Consider the following 23047-nt stretch of genomic DNA (forward strand, 5'->3'; position numbering starts at 1 on the left):
AAAATAGTGGGGTTTTTTAAAAAAAATATTTTTACATTCAATTCTTGCCTTCCTCCTTCCTCATGTCATTAAGTTGCTGTTTTCTTCCTGCAAAAAAAATGATTCTTTCAATTTCTGAGGTTTTTTGCTTCTAGGCTAGGCCAAAAATAAGCAAAACAATATTCAGCAAAGTGCTGAGTATTTACATTTAATTTTCCACAGCTGTGTTATTTTGTTAACCATGTCCAAAGTGTCAGTGGAACATTTCCTAAGCTTGCTGTTAAGCCTAAACCCAGTTGCCATACATATTTACTTAGGTTAACAGTATAAATCCCAAGCAGGCGGGGTGCTTCAGAATGAATTCAAAGACTCATTCCATGAAGTTTCTTTTGGTCAGGTCTGTTGGAAAGAAACACACTGCACCTCTTTTTGCAAACAAATGCCTCAAACTTGGCTTTTCCTAAGCCTAGTATGAAGCTGGACTGTGGGTGTTACAGTCAGTGAAATGATTAAAAAGTATAAGCATATTTAAGCTCACTCTAAACTACATTATTTACCCAGAATCGTGTTCTTCATCCATGCAGATTAAAAAGGTTGCTCATATATTTATCAATAGCAGATAATGCATTTTTATCTTATATGAAATTAGAAGGTGTAAATATATTTCCATTCTGTACAGAACACAATAAATTTCTTTTTAGTGTTGGCTACACTGTTCTTCCATATTGTTCATGTACATTTGAATGTATATTTAAAATATCTGAGTCACATATACACTACAGTTACAAAAATCTTAGAAATGTATGTGGACAGAGGGGAGATTCTCTCAGCAGAATAAAAGTATAGTAGGGAATTCAGCTATTCCTGTGACAGGAAGTTAACAGGTTTGGCTGTGAGAGAACAGACTCAGTTGCTGAATAAGAGAATTTGGAGTCAGGAGGTATGTGCAGTTGAAGAAGGATAAATGATTTGTCATTCCATCCTGAAATTTTGCTATAGGTCTTCATTATGAAAGCAGAACTGGTTCATTATCTTAATTATTGTAAACTTTTTTCCCTACTATCCTATAGGAGTAATTTTCACACTGAAAATATGAGTGACCAAAAGGGGAAGGGTGAGATTGTGCTTATTGCAATAGCTGCAGCAAAAACAATTATTTCTCTTGGCGCCATTGATTGATATTGATTTCTAGCAATATTGATTTCTAGCTGTTGCCTCTATTTACTGTACCTGGAACTATTAACTCCAATTTCTGACCAAACTTTATGTAAAATTAAATGTCAGATTTGAATTTTAGTTCTGTTTGATTTTCTGTAAGTTCCTAAATTGGGTTTCAGTTATGTCTCCCACAAATTCTGAATATACTTTTCTTACTTTTGCTTATCACGAATATCCACACCCAAGCTAGAACTTTAAAAAGATATATGTATATGACTAAGAGACTTTGATAGCAAATTTCCAGTGCTTGCACTGTGAGCACTTGAGATGTCGCAGTCTTTTTTGTTTGATGAATTTTTGGCACAGAGATTTGTCGCTTTTCTCCATGGTTGAGTTCACTTGGTTGCTCTCGCGAGTGATCTTTACAGGAAATTGTTCTGCTCAATATATACCTTTTTTGTGATATTAGACTGGGAAATAGAACTGATGGTAGTTTGTTTGTATGTTTCTCTGTTTTCTGTAAAGGGACTCCTTCAAAGGCTCATGTGCCTTCTATGGTGTGCTAATCTTGTCTGCCAGATGCCCTCCAGGCTGATCTGTAAGGCTCCCTCCTCAATAGGACAGGGGCAGAAAACATGAAGAAAAAGCTCACAGGTGAAGATAAGGACAGGGAGGGAGATCACTCACTAGTTACTTTCATATGCAAAGCACACTCAGCTTGGAGAAATCGATAAAGTTAACTCCCAATTAGAACAGAATAGAACAGTTAAAATAAGAACAAATCTAAATCAACACCTTCCCCTCACCCTGCAGTACCTCCGCTCCCAAAATCTTACCTTGTAAACCCAATACACATTCAGAGTGTAGACTGAAGGTTTGCACTGAGACTTAAGTCACAGTATGATTCCCATGTTTCCATCCCTTTCAAGATATGCGGCTGCCCATTCAGGTTAGGCTGACATCAGTAAGTGACCTCTCTGCTTTCTTTTGGAACAGATGGCTTACCCTCTGGGAGATTAAAATGGCACATTTCTATGCTGGGTGCAAATTCTGAGTAACTACTGAAAGGAAAAACCAAAGCAGGGACAAGTTAATTTGAAGTCCTCAGTCCCTTCCTGTGATTGCAATCGTTTTGCTATTTGAGAATATTTTTTTCATTTTTTTGTACACTCTGACACTAAGCATAGTTTTGTGAGGGAAAGATGAGTGTAATTTTTTCATATCAGTTTTATAGATTAGTTGATTTTTTCCTGCTTATACCTATTACTATCTCTTTATAATGGTCCTGGCCAGTCATCTCCATATCTGTAAAATGGGGGGGAAAAAACTCCAACAAAAGCCATCTGCAGTTCTGCAAAGCAGCTTTCCAGCTGGACGGCCCCCACTGTGTGCTGGTATGTGGGGTATGTCAGAGACTTGACTTTGCACTTCCCTTTGTTGAACTTTTTGAGGTTCCTAATGGTCCATTTCTCCAGCCTGTTGTTGTCCCTCTTCATAGCTGCATGAGCCTCTGGTCTATTAACCCCTAATCCCTTCTCATTGTTGTGGGAAACTTGCTGAGAGTACACTCTGCCCCATCATCCAGATAACCTCTAAAGATGTAAAGGAAGACTTGTCCCAATATTGACCCTGGGTCACTGGCCCCTAACCAGACTTTGTGTGATTGATAACCATCCTCTCACGCCAGACTTTCACCCTGTTTTCAATCCACCTGGCTGTCTGCTGAGCCCACACATCAGCAGCTTCTCTGTAAATATCTTGACAGTGCCAGAGACCTACCTGAAGCCCAGGTAGACAATATCCACTGCTTTTCTCTTGGCCACCAGGCGAGTCGTTTAATTACAAAAGTCTATCAAAGTTTGTCAAGCATGACTTCCCCTTCATAAAGCCATGCTGACTACTCCAGATGATTTTCTTGTCCTTAGTTTTCTAGGATTAGCTGCTCCATGGTAGCAATAGTATTAAATAAAATTATACCTGGTATAAATAATTTAAATAAAATGACATTTAAGTCTTATAATAAATTATTAATTCAATATATTTTTCGTCTGAAACTATTCTTCTATAATCAAATACATGATAACACAATTATTTTGATGGAGGGACCTGTGATTCTGTGGGAAATTATGGCAATAAAGCCGATCCATCAGACAGCGGCATTTCCTTAGCTTGTACCATCAGATATAAATGCCCATCATTTTCTCACTGGGAAGTATTCAGACATCCTCAGCACAAAAGCAATTAACTATCCTGAGGGCATATGAGGACACAGATACAAACAGGATGTGTTTTCTTTGCCTTGCCTAATTTCAGTTCCACAAGTGAAAAAGGCAACCAGATGCCATTAGGAGTCTTTAGGTAGTTTTTTCCTGCTAGGGTAAACAGTGAAAAATGGAGAAAATAGGCATCCTGTGAATATTTTTCAGTGAGTGGATTTCTTGCTGTTGCTAATATGTTAAGATCATTCATACAATGAGTTTTTGCAAGATAATATCTGCAGAAATAGATATTTTGTAGACTAATAACCACTATCCTGGTACTAGAGGGATGCCTAGAATGTTCAAGTTCTCTTGCTGTCTTTAGGTACAAATACTATTTCTATACCATGTTAAAATTAGTTACTAATAAGCTGTTTCCTTCAATGTCTTGGTCAAAATTTTAATCTATTTTTGTAGTAGCTTAATAAAAATAAGTTAACTTGAAGTACAACTACTAGTAATTTTTACAAGTAGAATGAGACAATATTTGCAAATATTAAGATATTTAATGTAAGGAAAAAAAGTAAAATCCAATCTGAAATAATTGCCTAGAGGTTAATATTCTGTCTCCCAAGATAAAAGTTATCTAACAGTTTTTACTGTTTGGAACATGATAAACAGAAACTTCAGTAAAAGAAAATGAGTTTGCTTAATGATTTGTTTGCACTCATTCATTTCCCTTTGTGGAAATACTGAAAGTACTGTATGATGCAGTATTGCTCTGACTAATCAATCTCAGAAACTCCTATTGTGAATGCAAGTCCGCAAAATATGTCATACTTCTATGCAAATAGAAAACTATAACATGAAAAATAAAAATATAATCTCTTTATGCTGGTAATTTAATGTATTTGTTCTCAGGACAAGGTAGAACTATCTATTTGTTTTTAACTACTGTTCCCCCAAAGCAAAGCATTCTAAATGACACTATAATATAATAAATTTATGTAATTTAAATACTTTTCAGTTGTCCTCAGCATAGACATCCACATATAAATGCCTAATCTCACTCTCTAGACAAGGGTAATAGGTAATTCTAAACTGTGCTTGATCTAATGTGAATGATCTACCTTTTGATGAAACAGATTACACTCTAGGCACGTTTTTTCACTTTTTTTGAAGAAGTCTACATCAAATATAGTTGTTTGCACTGTAGATGTTTACACTTAAATAGGGTGAATCCTATTTCCAAGAAGGGGACTCAATAATAAAGTGACTATCCATTCCAACTGGTGAGAATTTATCCCCTGTAATAATAATGAGCATTTATCTTCTAGCTTTGATTTCTCTAATGTTCTGTGAATCTCCAAGTTTTCTGCCTTTTGTTCCCCTTCACTTTTCTCATCCTGTCTGGTACTAAAAGATTTAATTAAATTGGAAGGGACACAGGTGCTCTGCGGTTTAGGCTGTTTCATTTTGGATGATGTTTTGTTCATATAATATGTAACTGCAAAAGAAACAATGAAACTATTGTTATGTTACACAACAGTTCTTAGATATGTTACATTCTTGGAAGGATATTTTAATTTATATTTATTCCTTAATGTTATGTAATATATAGCTCATTTAAGCTATATTGTAGCTTAATACTTGACTACTCTTGTAAGAAAAAGATTCATTACACCTTTAGAAATGTCATCATTATTTTAGTGGTAGAATGTTCCATTTTATAGAGTGAAAATGTTACATCTGAGTGAAATGTATACATCTGAGTTTTTATAATATTTTTAGAGTTCATTTGCATTGGAAGACTCAGGATAACAGATGCATATATAGAAGTATGTGCAACTTTGTATCTTTACTCTTGCCCTTCACAAGCAGTTCTGAGGAACATATACTTGCCTCTGTTACACACCATTCTCCTTTGTATGTTTTAAAACTTTTCAAAGTTGAGTACTTCACCTGGAACACTACTTTCTGTGTAAAATCTTCAGGGAGCTAATTTCATCAGGAACTAGATAGACATACTGAACAACTGTCTGGAAAATGTGCTGTCTGGAACACATCCTTCTGAGCATGCTCTCTCTGAAAAGCTGTAGGAAGTTCTCATGGTAGTCATTAACTATTCAATAAAACCTTTCCCTATTTTACTCCTGAGCTGGTGTTTTGCCCAAGGAGTGGGTTATAAAGGATATATTCCAAGGCACAAAAGAAGGTATATCTACTGAAATTTGTTACGAATTAGATCTCTGCTCCCAGTGATTCCTTTGAAAAAGTTCTTACAAAATAATTGGAGACCAAAGTACATAATTATAATCTTTAGAAAATTATTTTTCAAATAGGGCTTTTTTCCCCTGTATATTTTATTTTGAATAATTTAGTTTTTTATATAGTGTGTACATAGAGGAAAAGAAAATGCAAGATTCCTTTTTCCTCATGGTATTGTATATGGATGTATTAAATAATATCCTCTGGAACAAAATTCAAGATATTATTAGCCTATATCAGAAAAATTGTAGCAGTCTTATCTGCTGGGTTTATCCCAAATGCTACTACAAAGGCACAACTCTTTTAGGGACTAATGAGTATGTCTTTCTAAAAAATAAAATATAGTCATTATTATAGTGCCTAATTTTAAGATATTCTCAGTTCTGAAGCCATACAGATGCATATCTGATATCATTAGTTGACTCATTATGTGTGAAATGATAGTTCAACACTGGTGGCAAACCGAGATGGCTTTTTTGGTTGGTTGGTTTGTGGGTTTTTGGTTTTGGTTGATTTTTTTTTAGGTACTGAGTGAAACGTGTCAGCCTTAAATGTAGTTATGGATTTCAGTTTAAATTCTTATGTCTAATGTTACAAATTTTGTGGCTAGAACAGCACAAAATATCCAGAATATTTTTTAAAACTAATCTGATAAAGACTTATGTGTGGTTTTATCCTCTTTACTCAATTAGAGCAAATCAGTTGCTTGCCTATGCAATTTTCCATGTCCTTTCAATCTTGGCCCTCTTAACTCTCTGTCCTTGACTGGAGTCCCTGGGGTATGGCACGTTTACATGTGCACACACATTTATGTATGTGAATATGCCAAACTGGCTGTTCTTCAGTGTACTTATATCACCACTTACACCTGTAAAGGAAAGTGTTTCTCCTCTCTTTGGAATAAATTGCAATCCTTGGAATAGATGTCAGTTTTCCAACATGCCTGCACTGGCTTTTGCTCATAGAAGCATGTCCTTCAATTACCAGAACCCCAGTGTAACAAAGGAATATGAGCTTTCAAGGACATGATAAAAATCCATCAGAATGGCATCCACATCTTTAAACACAAATGCTCTCGGTTCTCAATTATAACAGTAATAAAGGATGATTAATTACAGTATTAAAATTCCTACATGTAAATATTCTATCATTTTTATCCAAATTTTGAAGAACTAAAGACAGTTACCATACACGGGTGGAAACAATGTACCTCTCCTCTCCTCTCCTCTCCTCTCCTCTCCTCTCCTCTCCTCTCCTCTCCTCTCCTCTCCTCTCCTCTCCTCTCCTCTCCTCTCCTCTCCTCTCCTCTCCTCTCCTCTCCTCTCCTCTCCTCTCCTCTCCTCTCCTCTCCTCTCCTCTCCTCTCCTCTCCTCTCCTCTCCTCTCCTCTCCTCTCCTCTCCTCTCCTCTCCTCTCCTCTCCTCTCCTCTCCTCTCCTCTCCTCTCCTCTCCTCTCCTCTCCTCTCCTCTCCTCTCCTCTCCTCTCCTCTCCTCATTTTTATTCTTCAGCAGAAATATGCATAGAACAATTTAATTTACAGGATATTAAAGATGGCCATGGTTCTGATAGTTGTGTTTTACTCAACTTCAAAATTAAGAAAATTGCTTTTACCTTTGGTGCCTCTTTACCATACTTGATAGTATGATACAGATTATAGATATCCAGAGTAAATCGTGTTCTTCACCTTCACTGCATTTACTCAGTGATGTGTAATTATTTAGCCGGTGTTTGAAGACATTCAAACATTGCACAAAATGCAATTAGTTATCTTGCCCTTTGAGTATAGATTAATCAAAATGTAATGTGATTACCCACAACTCTAATAAACATGTAACGACTACATAAATAAGTGACATCATGGTGCTTTGAGGAGGTCAGCAGAGTGATGATACCTGAAAGTTATTAAAATTCACATTTCATGAACCAAAACCATGGGGTTAAATACACTAATTTATTGTGAAATATGCTAAACTTATGTGCAGTTATTAAATGGAAGATTGCTTTTATTTACACTGCTGAAAAGCTTAATTTACAGACTTATCTCTCAAGTACATTTATTTGTTTCTAAAATATATTTGCTATATTTGCCTATTTTACTTTTTAGGTTATTCAGATAAATTTCGAAGAATTTGATCTGGAGATTGGCTATGACACACTGACAATTGGCGATGGAGGAGAAGTGGGTGATCCTAAAACTGTACTTCAAGTGTAAGTCTTTTGCATTTACAGTTTGTGTACATTGAAGAATGTCATTAATACATTTCAATGAGACTAAATAATTATTAGCCACAGGTAAATCTGAACAGAAACTAACAGCTTCTAAAATTACTAAAGGTGACAGTTTAAATATATTGCTATATGTTTATTGTTCTGAAGTTAGAAAGAGATGATCTAGGAGATTCACAAAAAGAAAACTATGAGCTCAAATCAAGGTTTGAAAGGCATGGTGTGGACACTTCCGTGTAGATGTAAATTTTAGGAACTATTGCGCTCCCTTTGTGTGTTCTCACGTTAAAAGTGCATAAGAACATAGGAAATAGATATATGCACAACTTGTGCACAAATTTTACAATGTCCTAGCAACGTTAGCATGACAAAGGTGATCTATAGCATCTTGACCTTAATTTGCTTATTGACTATTATAGATAACTCAGAAGAACAAGTTAACATAGTGAAAAAATTACTACAAAGAAAGGCTGAATAGGCTGTTACCTAAACCACATGCAAACCAGCACTGAGTATTGAACAGATTTTAATCATTCATGGACATTTTTCTAGAATGTGCAAGCCTAGATGTATATTCTTATCAATCATTGATTGATATCTATAGAAAATACATAATTCTCAAATACTTAGCTTGTGGCAATAATACTAAAAATTGTCTCAAGAAGATAAATTCAGAATTTTATTAGTTTGTAAAATTTTCAAGAGTGTTATAAGTCAGTGATTGTGTTTGTTCCACAGTCACTTGAAAATATGCAGAAGACTGTAATTAGGCCTTATAATAAAACTCTGGTTCTATTCTGAATAAATCAGTATCATGTCAGGGAAATGAATGTCTTTTAAAATACATTGCATTTACTTTTCCAAATCTGAGTCAATTTTAATAATAAAAAAGCGTTCTAATGCTTAAAAAGCATAATTGGCCTGTAAGGGATTATCTGCTATTTATAAAATATTTTTAAATGCAAATTAATTTTTAGCTTTTAATTTTAAATAAACTGATCTTTCAGAAAATACCTGATCCTATAATTAGTTAAAATGAGTTAATAATTGAAACAGATAAGAATGTGATACAAGTATAGTACAAAATATATTTAGTCATAAACCATAGGATTCTTAGGAACTATATTCCCTGCAGTGTATTTATTGGAAATGTATTAAAACAATTTTTCATATTGAAGTTTTACATTACTCACCATAAGAAAGTTGTTAAGAATTAGTCTTAGTCTGGTACACTAAACCCAAATTTTGTCTCTTTTTCTGTCCTAATTTTACCCCATTAATATTAGCAATTGCAAAACTTTGAACAGAACATAGATTTTTTTCTAAGATTTGCAGATTTTTCTAATAAATTCCCCTTTAGATTAATCCCCCAGAGGATAGATTATCTAACCTTCTATTTTTAATTTGTTTTGTAATCATTACATCCTTTCTGTTTTGTTCTATTTTGTTTAATATTTTATCAATGGTCTGGACAAGGAGTCTGAGTGCACCCTCAGTCACTTTGCAGATGACACAAAGTTGTACAGGAGTGTCGATCTGCTGGAGGGTAAGCACAGAACTGAAGCTCACGGGTCTATAGTTCCCTGGATCTTCCTTTCTCTCAGGAGCGATGTTTTCATCCTTCCTGTAACCATGGGACTGCCATGATTTTATGACTGATGGAGAATTACCTGGCAACAACATCAGCTAGTTTCCTTATGATCCTGGGATGCGTACACAGGCCCCAGAGACTTGTCACTTTTCAGTTTCATCAAGTGGGCTTGAACCTGCTCTTTGCTTACAGTGAGAGTGACCTCTCTTCCCCCAAATCCCATGCAGAGGATTGAGGACTTGAGAGAAATGGGAAGTTTGACAGCCAGTGAAGACTGAGGCAAAGAGCTCACTGAAGTACCTCAGCCTTCTCCATATCTGTTGTCACCAGTTCTCCCCTCTTGCTTATCGGGGGGAAACACTCTGTTTGGATTTCTTTTTTTCTGACTAATGTCAGAAGCATTGGAGATTGTTCCAATGCCAAGTACTGGAAGAGACTGCCCAGGGTGGTGTTGAAGTCAGCATCCCCAGGGGTGTTCAGATGTGTGGATGCCATGGTTAAGGACATGGTTTAGCAGTGGACTCAACAGTGATGGTTTAACAATGACCTTTAGGTCTTTTCCAACCTAAATATCTGATTCTAGGATTATTATCCATGAAAAGACCAGCATTTGGCAAGGTATTTATGGTTCAATTGCTTTAGGATAATGCAATCTCCTAGTGGATTGTAGATGAGTTAATTGCTGCCTCTAATAAATTTGAGTCATGTGGAAGTACTGTAATTTCTACTTTTTAAGCAGTTCTAATCATTCAAAAAATATTGCTGATAATGCTAGAATTCAGTTTCAGCTATTAAATTTGTAAACTATATGGAATATTCTCTCATGTGGAAAGAACCTTTATTAAGTGCCAATTCATAAGTTCTTATTAAAGTTTAATTAAATTATTGTTACGGAATTACAGTAATACATTAAGGCAAAGTGCAATAATATTTTAAATTTTGAGTAATGTGGTAGAACATTCTGTCCAGATTTCATTGAAGATGTTAGCATTTCATAAAACTATTTCCGATGTACCTTAGGTTGGGGAGAAATTATGGAATTACACTATTACAATTGTCACAAATATAGAGAATCCTGAGTAATTTTTTTATTAAAAATATTAATTAGAATTGTAAAGTGTTAACATACAATAGGAGAATCTGTTATGTAAATAACTAGGTAAATAATTCTAAAGAATTTTTACTATGAACATCCTGGAAAAGCAACAAAACACCCCATTAATTTATGGGGGTTTAATATTAAGCATCATTATACAATAAGCCACAAATATATTATTTTGTTTACCATTAGAATCATTATTCTGTGTTCAGAAGTATCAATGATGAAGTTATTAGGATTCAAATGCATAAAAAATTACATAGAAGATGGAAGATAATTGAGTACTGTAAAAACCGTGTAAATCCTTTCTCTTGTGAGACTTTGTCTGAGATCTGATGCATAGCAAATAAATCAGCTGTTATATCATTTAATTTTTGGGTTTTAAATTTTAAAATAATTATTTTTCCCTTGGAAATTGCTGAATAACATCAGTTTAAATATGTCTGGTTTACATGTTAATAATGTGAAAAAGTTTATCTTCCAATTTATCAGAGTTAATGAGGAAATCTATGCAAGTGTTCAATCTGTTGGTTTTATTGGACACTTCTTGATAGGAAGGTTCAGAAGAAAAACTGAAGTTAAGTGGCATTTCAATAGAATTATGCTTCCTAAATTGATAATTGCAGTCCTGATTATTCCTATTGTGCTGATGTTAATCACAGAAGTATCTAAACTCCAAAGCCTTTTCAGTACTTGCCACTACATTTCCCTGGGTGCCTGTAATTCTGAGCATGTATATCCATGCACCCAGCAACGTGACAGTCTGCTCCAGCCTGGTAGGCCTGGCACCCAAATGAACTTAAACCTGATTGCTGTAACATTTTTAGTCTGTTTGAAAAGATGACTGATATGAAGCCATTCTTAGTGCTTTCCTATGGAAATAAAATGCAAGGTGGAGCAGTGTTAAGTGTTATTACCAAGGGATAGAGGGGAAGAAGGGAAAAAATGGTGACTTCTCCTCCATATACCAGTCACAACCCTTTTTCAGGATGTTTGGAAGTTTGTTTTCAGCAGCTTGGTCTAACAATTGCTGCAGGTGACTTTCAGTGTAATATCATCTGGGCACTGGTTCCTGTAACATGCCTTCTGCAAATCCAGCGTACAAATTGTGAAATGCATCTGTCCAATTTCATATCACAGGTTGTCTTCAGCAAATGGAGAGTGTTACAATCTTCTGAATCTCCTCAAACCTAGTCTTCAGTGTATTCTCTCAGGGGAAAAATCATGTCACTAGTATGTGGGAGGAGTAGTTCTGGAGTCATAGAGGAAGAAGTGGAAAACACCCTGCTGAGTGTTGTAACTGTTAAGCTGTTTAATAAAAGGGGAGACATCATAATCACATACTTCCATTTCTACTGCTGTCAGTGTTCACTGTTCAGCTCTTAAAAGGGAACATGTACTTCCAGGAGAGAAATCTAGGTACTGAATCCAGGGTAGAGGAAACTACATAACCCCTAGAAGGACAGAAAGAATAATTCTCAACTGCACACTTTCATTATTTTCTTAAATACATTCTTTCATATAATAATGTATTTTTTTGATCTTACTGCTCTGTGGTCTATTTCTAAATGTTTTACAGGGATACCTAAGGTTCTAAAAAATAGATTAACAAGTGATTTTTGTGTTCTCTTGATTTATTCTTTTTTTGGTTTATGTATTTTCAATTTTTTCCTCCTGTATTATTTAATTGAAAAGTATTTCTTGTTAAAACTCTGGATGAAAAATGTATTTATAATTAATTTCAGAAAATGGAAATGCCGAACATTTTGATGGATGTTTATCATAGAAATGAATCAGTCTGACACAACAGAGAGATTAATACTTTCAATGCCCTTAATATTCAAGCTACATACTGTCAGTCACCAGTGACAATTACAAAACTCTGTTAGCCATTACATCAGTGTTGTTTCTCAGAAACATCCTGTTAATCTACTAATTTGGCAAAGTCTGAACTCACTGAAGACAATTTCCCTTAGTGCAGGAATGAGCAGTTAATATGTTATTTTGGCCAGGCATTTACTTGTTCAGTTCTGGCAAGAGTCTTTCTAGTAGCTCCATCTGTGAACACAGATGTGGGAAACAGACATGTTTTTTTCCCACAGCAGACTATTTAATACAGAAGGAAGCTAAAAAAGACCAGAGGGAAGAACTAAAATTAACAGTAAAATACATTTAGAATAGTACATTTTAAGTTTCAGCTAGCTTTAAAGAATGGTTAGAACTTAAAAAATGAATAGTTTTCACTGCTGTACAGTATTGTGCTTGTGATCCACTTTACAAGAATAAAAAATATCTGGAAACTTTCCAGCATTTCATTTCAGATAATAAACTATAACCAAATTTGAAACAAAATTTTGTGAAGAAAATGCAATATAATGTAAAACTGCAGCTTTCACAATATTTCCTTATTGCTATCACACTGTTCATTCAGTAAATAGAATCAACATTTAGAATTGCACTGATCTGCAAATTTTTGCAATCAAAATTAATATTTAAAAAAAAAGAGAAAATCCAGTTTAGTTCTTTCTATTAATCAGCACCCTGTAACAGTAAAAGGTTTTAAACTTGAACATTTGTTAGTTTTTTTAATGAAGGAATAGACAACAGCTGAGTCTTGTCAGGCTCTTCTTCCTTTGTTGTAGAAGGGGTGATGAGAGGAGGTGAGAGGGTGCAGGGAATCCACAGACCTTCATAATTACATTGCTACTTAAAAATAACAGCTTTATTTTAAATATGCAAGGCATGTGTTTCCAAGTGGGTAGTTGCATTCCAGAAAAATCAAAGAATCACTGTAATGCTTCATTATGGGCTTTTAGTGCCATTGATATGCCTTTGTGTACCTGAGTAATGCACACTGGATTGTCAGATAAGGATTAGGAAAGTTGCATGTCTTTCTGGACCAGGAGCTGAAAGTGAGATGAAATATTTCAATAGAACACAAGCAGTAGTTGCATGTGTTTATAGACTGCTATCAAATTTCCAGTCATTGGAAATATGAGAGTTGTCTTGGCTGGCCAGCCAGTAAATAACTAATTTAGTGTGAGCTGAATGCAATGAATTCAAAAGCAAACATTAAAAACATGCTTGATAGTTGTTTAGATTTCTTGCAAAAAGAAAAAAAAACAAAACTCCTTATTTAATGCTTAATGTCTTCACAGAAATTTTCTTCTATCTGCAGGTTAACTGGGAGCTTTGTACCAGACTTAATTGTGAGCATGAGCAATCAGATGTGGTTGCACCTTCAAACGGATGAAAGCGTGGGCTCAATTGGTTTCAAGGTTAACTACAAAGGTAATGATTCGTCACTGGAAGCAAATGTAATGGGGTACCAAAAATTAGACCAATATTATTAAATGTTTTTATTTCATATTAGTGAATGCATTCTATTTCCAGTTCTATAAGTTTTAAAAAATATAGGAAAATATCAGCTAAATTGTAAAAAAAAAAAAGAAAAAAAAGGTTTTTTAACAGTCTTATGTTACATGAACCTGCACATGTTTTGTTTGATGTGTTCTTACAGTGATTGAGTTTTGGCATGTAATTTTACTCTTATTTTCTGTTATTTAATATTAACAACTATTAAAATGAAATAATTCTGTGCTTATTTAAAGATGAGTGAGTAAAAACATTAATACTTCCTACATTGTTTTGAAAATTAATGCCTATTGTAACATAAAAAACCCCAAACCACTGCAAGTGAACAACTTGAATTACTCCTAAGTTTTGAGCCAAGACAAAGAAAAACCTGATAATGTTCTTTATGGTCTTAAAGTGCATAATGCACTATATAAACCATCTGTTGCTATTTGATACTTCTGGAAGAACATACAGTTTTTATGGAGTATGAACAAAAAATGCTAAAGTACAACATATATATATATATGGATTTCTGTATTATTGCAGAATTAGTTATATTTGTTAATTTTCCATTACATTTAACATAGATGTATATCTTTCTTACAAGAACTTTTTAAATTGCATGGTTTCTGTCTAGCACCAAAATCAGACAATAGAAAGTATGATTATTCATCAGAAAATGAGAGAGGAGAGGCAAAAGTTAAACCAGAGACAGTGTGTAGTAGAAATGGAGCTGATGTTGTTGAGAATTGGCAGATGGAGTGAATGAGCATATTGCAAATAAACCTGCACAATGTGACTTGCTGGGGTTTTTTTTCGGTCCATAACTTTCCTGTAGTGTAAAGCAAATCTCCATAGTGGCATGGTCCAAGTGCACTTGTGCACTCTTGATACTCAGATCTAGTGGACTAAGATGGGAAGATCTTAGTACTTTGCTGCTTTATAATCATTAAGAACTGGGATTTCCACATTCAGGGTGTTGAAAGGGGCAAGAGAATGATTAGTATAAGCAAGTTTAATAATTTGTTAATCCAACAAAACTAGAACCATATTTGAGTGGAAAAGGATGTGTTTTAGAGCTGAACTCTAATTTGCTGATCTCTAAGTTGTCGATTCTTTTATTTATATGATTCTTTTCTGATCAAATTAATTTTACTTGCAACAATTTTAGTTTGCAGAAGGCCGAGGATTATTGTCTGTTCTTACATGCTATTTCTTCTTTTATTCATGAGTTACATTTATTCTTAGAAGCTATAGTTCTGCAAGAATAAAATTAATTGAATATGAATAGGTAGAAGGGTACAGAAAGGGTGAACATTCACAACAGCATCTCCATATAATCAACTTTGTGATTGTATGCCTAGATACTGAATCTGTTTCTCTCTTGCCCTACAATGGTACTTTATGTTAGTTCACTAAATAGCACTTGAATCCAGCAAGCACTCGATGGATAGGTGCTCTGTGGTGGTGGTTGTGGGAGGGGATTGCCTGGTTTTCCTCCTTTTGTTTTGGTTTGGGTTTATTTTGTGGGATTCCCCACCACCACCTTACTGCCAATCCAGAGTATGGGATAATTTTTTTTATCTAAGTTGCCTTCACTTTGATCCCTGAGAGGACGTGTTCATTAGACATATCAGAAATTGGGCAATGGTCATAAAATAAAATGGAAAGGATATCAAGGGCAACTCTGGTTTTAAGGGATTTCTGTTGTATTTAAACTGTGTTAATGATAGTAGGCACTGAAAACAGATAAATGGGTAGTATTTTGGATTAGCAGCTGTATTGCAATATAAGTATTGAAATTTATTAATTGGAAGTGGAGAGAAAGTCCAATGAGGTAAGATGACTATTTGCATTAGAACAGTACAGAGCTGTGACATAACACTGAATTGATACTAGAATCAAAAAATTGCAGAGATTTTCCCTTTTCAGAGAATTTGAGAAACACTTAAGACAATGATGATTTCTAACATCAGAGTAAAAGGAAATTTCAGTTTAAGTTATTTCATGAATTCTTTAGAATGTATGCCTAACTTTCTTGTTCATCTCTTGACTAGATCAAATGTATTACTTTAACTTGACCTCTTTCACCTCACGAATTCCACTATCCAATTAGACACCTAGCTAAGGCTGACACTGTATTTATTTATAATGTATTTATTATGTGTTTAAGTCTTGTAAATTTCTGCTTACATGAAAGATAGATGAGCATTTTACATTAGATCAAGCAGTTTGATTTTTGAACTAAATCTTCTGATCCTTCGCACTGCCCTTGTTTTAGTTTTCATCATGGAACAGTCTTGAAAGGCACAAATTACTCTTGTTTGAGGTAATTCATAAGATGCAATTGAATAACACAAGAAATAGCATTCCTCTGGTGCTCTAGCTGCTAATGGGCATTTCTCAGGAACTTGTAAAGCTTTTTCCAAAGTAAAACCACTAAAACACAATGAAATGCATATAGATTATGGGTACTGCATATTTTATTGTTTCACTTTACAGATCTGCTAATGTTGGAGTTAATTACTTGATATTGTACTTGATAACAGAACTTAATAACATTAAAATAATTTACTACTAAAAGGTTTTGATGCCTAAATATCTGCTTCTGTGCTTCTCAGACCAACTGACTAGAGGTAGTGGAGATATCCATGGAGATATCCTCATCCCATCACAATTCATAAAGATATTCTTAAATCTAAGTGACATTTGGGTCTGATTCTGACAGGCATTTTTACGATTGTTCCAATTCCTACATGGAATATGAGAAACAAAAGATTATGGGATGTCATCACCCACTGCCCTTTCCACATTGTCCCCTGAAATGATATACTTGATTACAGTGCAAGACAGAAGGACATGTCCTTTCTGACTGGAATCAACTGAATATGCCACATCATTTTTAGTGATAGAAATAGACAAATTAATTTTTAAATACATCTGTATTTAGCAGTTTTTCACTGAGAAAATATTTTAAATTTATGTTATTACAGGAACTAACAGCTGATCCTCTTTTATGTATCTGCCATTTGAGGAAATCTAGGAAGTTTTTGAGAAAAAATAAAAATCTTTTTTTACTTCTATGTTGAGGTGTTGCATATGGAATTATTTTAAGGTTTTAATAGCTGGATAAAATTATAAATATATAAATATTAAAAATAGACTTAAATATTTGTGAGACTATTATAAGGAAATAAATTTTCACTGTTGTTTTGAAATCCTTTTTCCAGTATCCCATAAAATAAAACTACTTATAAAGGTAGAATATTTAATATCAGGATTAAGCAGGACAGAAATACAAGCAGTGCCTCACTACAGATAATATTTTATCTGCTATCCACTGTAGTATAAACTGGTTTGAGTCTTCTTCATTCTTCAAATGTATGTGTAGCATTATTTAACGAAAACATGGAATATTTAGATATTGTAAGTGAATTATTTTCACATCATAATTTTAGGGATTATTTGAAAACCATAATCTTTTCTTTAGATATGAGGTCAGACTTTGGTACTTGGGTAATTACCAAGTAAAACAAATAAATAATGGATTATTTTCAGACTTCCCATATCAGTACTATGAAAAGTAACCACAAATTAACACTTTTAATGATTTGCATGTTGCATGAATACTTAGGATCAGTCAGTATTTCAGGAAATGGTGCCATACTGTCACAGTAGCACTTCTATGTCAAAGCCATGGTGAAGAGGAAAGAAGTACCTAGCTAAGCAGTAGTAGAGAAACAATCTCCAACATAATCAAACACCAGAACTGAACGGTCTTCATCTATAATTGAGTAAAAAATAGCTGCACAAAATATGAGACAAACAAACTTATGACAGAGCCTTCAAAGAAACCCATTTTTCTTGGATAAGATTTTGCAGAATTCTTAATTTATTTTGATTCACAAAAAGCTTTATAATCTAGCAATAGAATATTATAGTTCCTGGAAAATTATATATGAGAGTTTCATCTGTAAAATAACTTTCCTATACACTTGTCTCTGTAACTTTGGACATGTATGAAAGATTAATTACAAGACATTCCTTATAAACTCTTTCAGCATAAACTGTAGGACAACTTTTTTGGATTAACAAATAATATGAATAGTCATGGTGTAAATTAATAGGAAAAAAATACTGTAGGGAATGAAATCCTAATGTAAACAGAGTATAAACCAATCCTCTATCAGCACCATGTGGGAAAGCTGAACTTCTGTTTAGGTCAGATTTGAGTCTTCTGAAAAGACAAAACTAACCTCAGGGCAGTCTTTTTTTGTTAGGTCCTGAGATCACACCCTCAGTTTCTGTGCTGTGGCCAATCTGAGGGAAATTTTTCTCTTTTGGTCTATATTTTATTTTTATCTATTTTTTGAAATGTCTTAAATCAGTAGGTTCTCCTGATAGTTCTCCTGACAAAATCTGTTTATTAATACATCAGGCATACTCCAATCTAATTGCATAAGAAAATAGAGATCAAAAAGGTTACATTGACGGAAGTGCAATAATAGGTTTTAGAAGATTATTTAAGAAGCCAAGCTAGATAGCAGTGTAGGTAAAAAGTGAATTTGAAGCAAAGTAGACTTGCTTGTTCAATTTTCCACATTGATGATCTAATTTAAGGATGTGGGATTTACACTCTGACACGCAGTATTTCAGAAGATTTCTTTTTGCCGAGAGCATGACGATCATCTTGCTCCAAGCACCATGGCTTGTGTTGCTGAGTGCTTGGATACTAGTGCAGCCTGGGTAGCCGTCTGGAGTTTGTGATCCACATTTCATCCTATTTTCCTAGCAGTAAGTGTTGTTATGATTTTCGGACAGCACAGAAATAACAACATGACTCTCAACGTGATGGTGAAAATGAGAGCAATCTTTATTCTTCTAAATTCTTCTTTTATAGAGGAGTTCGGTACAGTGAACATGGTTGGTCCTTAGAGTCTACACCCTTTTGTAAACACCTTTCACTTTCCAAGGATTGTTTTGGTTTCCTCCTTAAAATTTCCCAGGCCACTTTCTCAGGCCTGTGTGAAAGTAGTATGTGAACGATTTTCACACAGACACTGCGGCTGCTGGATGCTTACATTCAGACCATTGCCAGCACCACACAGTAAGCACTGTGTTTCAGACACATCTGAGGGTTTTTGTTGCAGATGGCACAGAAATATTTTTCCATGACCAACTGCCCAACAGCGATTTTCTTTTCTATTGGTGACAGAATACTGAATTAGCTGAATCCATTGTTAGTCCCCTAACTGTGTCTAGAAAAATGAATTTAAAATGTGTAAAATGAGATAGATTTACCATAACACAGCCTTCAGGAAGGTCTAATTTTGACAAACTATGAAAATAGCTTATCTAGGAAATATATCCTTCATGTCCATTCTACCAAGAAAAGGATAACTTTAATTCTTGCTGGTTTTTTTATTGACTAATCAAAAAATCTAGTCAGCGAGATTGCAGACAGTTTCATTGTGTAGTTTTGGGTTTCACAAGACACTTGATGTGTTTCTTTAGTTAAATACTATGTAATCCCCCTTTTGTGAGGATGGAGGAAGTGAAGCTTTTCTGCTTTCTGCACATCAAAATCAGGAGATAAATCTATGACATGTTTCTACATTCTGAACTGTTCAGTTTTATAAATTTCAGTGTATGTACTCTTGTGGTATTTTTACTGTTCTGATGATTACTGTTGCAGTTCTACCCACTCTTCTGTGTTTCTCATCATGTGCTTGTTCTCTTTGTGTGTTTTGTGCTGTATTAACTAGACAGGCTCATATAAATTACCTATTTAATTGGATTCTACCCCAGTTCTATTGCATGTGTATCCTAACTTCATTTTGCAGAAATAATGACATGCAGATTCACACGAATGGTGAAAAAGTGTGCAAAATATTTTAATTCATGTAAGTCTCATGATTAGTTCAAATTCTTAAATGCAAATACTGTTTCATTTTTTTTTTTTTTAAATTAAACACTCCTTTCTGTACAACACCACTAACAGACAATTTACTAATACGGTATAAATTTCTCTGAACTGATTCCATATCTGCTGAAAGTTATTGCAAGTTTTATAATTCAAGATAATTTCTATTTCAGATATCTCTTGAATGTATTGAGCAGGAGTGCATCCATTTCAGAAACTTGGGGCACTTTCCATTGTTAACTTAATGCCAAGATATTAATTGGTTTTGTATTTTACTCTTGTGTTCTTTCTGCTTTGTTGTCCACAATTCACTACTGACTTTCTCTGACTCTACTCAGTCAGCCTTATCCAGATATGTTAATAATATTTTATCTAATTTTCAAACAATGCATTCAACATAACATTTTCTGTTTGTAATTCCTAGATTATAAGAATATGGGAGCAGTTGTAGAGAGGCATAATAAAGATTCATTTAACTAGGCACAACATAAGGAAAAGAGAGCAAGCAATTACATAGTGATACTTCTACAAAATGTTTTCTTACTCCCTAACAGTTGGTGGCATAGACACTTCCTAAATCCGGTGTATTTAGTGATGGATTTTTCATCCATGATTGTGTCTGTTTTTCTTCTCAAGCCCATATAATTTTAGCATTTTAAATATTTTATGGCAAGGGTGTTTCAGTGAAGTATTTCCTTTTGTTCACTGTAGTTCTACTAGCTTCATCTGATATATTTGCATTTTTTTTCCTAGAAAATGCGATGTATTTAATCTTCCATTTTACTGCTTAGTCAGTTTTGCAGGACCTTTCTTTATTTTTTCACAGGTAACTGTTCGTTCTCATTACTGCTTTGTGTAAACTATCATCAGCAAGCTTTTTCATTTCACTGCTTGCTTTGTTTTGCCTATATATTGTTTTGCCTAATATATTGTTAGACAATAACTTTAACTACCCTGACATCTGCTGGACAAGCAACATGGCAAAGCAGAAACAATCCAGGAGGATCCTGGAAGGCACTGATGGCAGCTTTCTGACACAGGTACTGAAGGACCCCACAAGGAGTAGTGTACTACTCAACCTCATACTAATGAACATTTGGAGATATTATGGTTGGGAGCAGCCTTGGCTGTAATGACCATGAGATTGTGAAGTTCAGTACTGGGTGAGGAGGAAGCAGGGCAGCAAGTAAAATTATAGCCATTTAGTTCAGGAGAGATGAGTTCAGTGTTTTGGGGGATGTTCTTGGAAGACTCCTATGGAAAAAGGCCCTGCAGGGAAATAGGGTCCAAGAGAGTTGGTTGCTATCTGAGGATCACTTGAAACCCTGCACAAGAATGATACATCCTAACAAGTAAGAAATCAGACAGAGAGGACAAGACGTGTGTGAATAAATAAAGAACTCCTGTCATTACTTAAGCATAAACAGGAAATATACAGGATACGAAAGCAGGGATTGGAAGCAGCCTCTTGAATATAGAGAGATTGTCAGAGTAAGTAGAAATGAGGTCAGGAAGGCCAAGGCCCATCAGCAATTAAATCTGGCCAAAGATGTCCAGGATAACAAGAAGGGCTTCTTAAAATACATCAATAAGAGAAGAAAAATAAAAGGATAATGTGAGCCCATTAGTAAATGGAGGGTGACACTTGTAACAGGGGATTCAGAGAACTCAGGGTTATCAAATGTCTTCTTTGCATCAATCTTTACTGACATGATCAGCCCTCAGGGTTCTCTGACACAGACCAGAGTAAACAAGTCTTAGAAGGGAAATTCTCCCTTGGTGAAGGAAAATTGAGTTAGACAACACCTAAGCAAACTTGACATCCACAAGTCCATGAGCTCTGACAGGACGTGCCCGTGAGAGAGCTTCTGGACACTGTAACAAGTGTAGCAAATCTCACTCTGGTCTTCAAAAGGAGCAAGAAGGAGGACATGGGGAATTATTGGCCAGTCAGCCTGACTTCAATCCCTGGCAAGGTGATGGAGCCCTCATTCTGAAGCCCATCTCTACTCATGTGGATGACAAGAAGTATTAGATTAGAACTATACAGCATGGATTCACTAAAGGTAAATGAATCAACCTTGACCAAACTGATTGCCTTCCACAGTGAGGCAACTACCTGTATCAATGAGGGCAGAGCAGTGGATATTGTCTACCTTGGCTGCAACAAGACTTTCAACACTGTTTCTCACAAAATCCTCTTAGACAAAATCAGGAAGTGTTGACTGGATGAGTGGGCAGTGAGGTAGATTGAGGAGTGGTTGAATGGCAAATCCCAGAGGGTCATAATCAGTGACACAGGGGGTAAAGTTTTTCACTAATGGTGTTCTCCAAGGTTCCCTACTGGGCCCAGTATTGTGTAACTTATTGGTCTTAGTGACTTGAATGAAGAGGCAGATGTCTCCTCGGCAAGTTCACTAATGACACAAAGCTGGGAGGAATGGCCGATACTCCAGTGTGCTGAGAACCCTTCAGAAGGACCTTGAGAGGTTGGAGACATGGGCAGAGAACAGTTTGAAATTCAATAAAGGCAAGGGCAGGGTCCTTCACTTGGGGAAAAAATAACCCCATGGACCAGCACAGGCTGGGGGCTGACCTGCTGGGAAACAGCTCTGTGGAGAAGGACTTGGGTGTCCTGGTGGAAAACAGTCCATGGGCCCAGCAGTGTTTTGGGGTACATTAGGAAGAGCACTGCCACCAGATCAGCAGAGGTGATCCTGACCCTTTGCTTAGCCATGGTGTGGCACATGTGGAGCGCTGTGTCCAGTTCTGGGCTTCTCAGTGAAAAAGAGAGACATGGAGCTCCTGGAGCGGGTCCAGTGGAGGGCAAAAAACATGATTAAGGGATTGGAGCATCTCTCTTAGGAGGTAAGACTGAGGGAGCTGGGCTTGTTCAATCTTGAGAAAAGATCATGGAGAGGGGATCTCATCAGTGTCTACAAGTATTTGAAGGGAGGGTATCAGAGGATGGAGCCAGGCTCTTCTCAGGGGTGCCAAGCAATAGGACAAGAGGCAATAGGCAAGAACTGATGCACAGGAAGTTCCACCTGAACATGAGGAAGAACTTCTTTAATGTGCAGTGACCATGCACATTAAACTGGAAGAGATTACCCAGAGAGCTTATGCAATCTCCCTCACTAGAAATATTCAAGAGCTGGAAATATTCAATGTCTGGACACTCTCCTGGGCAATGTGCTCTGGGATGACCCTGCTTGAGCAGGGAGGTTGGACTGGATGACTCACTGTGC

General features: G+C 35.5%; 1 protein-coding gene across 3 annotated transcripts in view; it reads left to right on the forward strand.

The window, feature by feature from the left end:
- The window catches only part of CSMD3 (CUB and Sushi multiple domains 3), a 585345-nt gene that overhangs the window by 270548 nt on the left and 291750 nt on the right, over positions 1–23047 (forward strand). For all 3 annotated transcript variants that reach the window (XM_063423509.1, XM_063423591.1, XM_063423676.1), the window contains 2 exons: positions 7708–7811; positions 13698–13810. In XM_063423509.1, coding sequence (XP_063279579.1) covers positions 7708–7811; positions 13698–13810 — 217 coding nt within the window. The remainder of the gene's footprint in view (positions 1–7707; positions 7812–13697; positions 13811–23047) is intronic.

The sequence above is a fragment of the Prinia subflava genome, chromosome 1, assembly GCF_021018805.1.
Source record: "Prinia subflava isolate CZ2003 ecotype Zambia chromosome 1, Cam_Psub_1.2, whole genome shotgun sequence".
Taxonomy (NCBI): domain Eukaryota; kingdom Metazoa; phylum Chordata; class Aves; order Passeriformes; family Cisticolidae; genus Prinia; species Prinia subflava.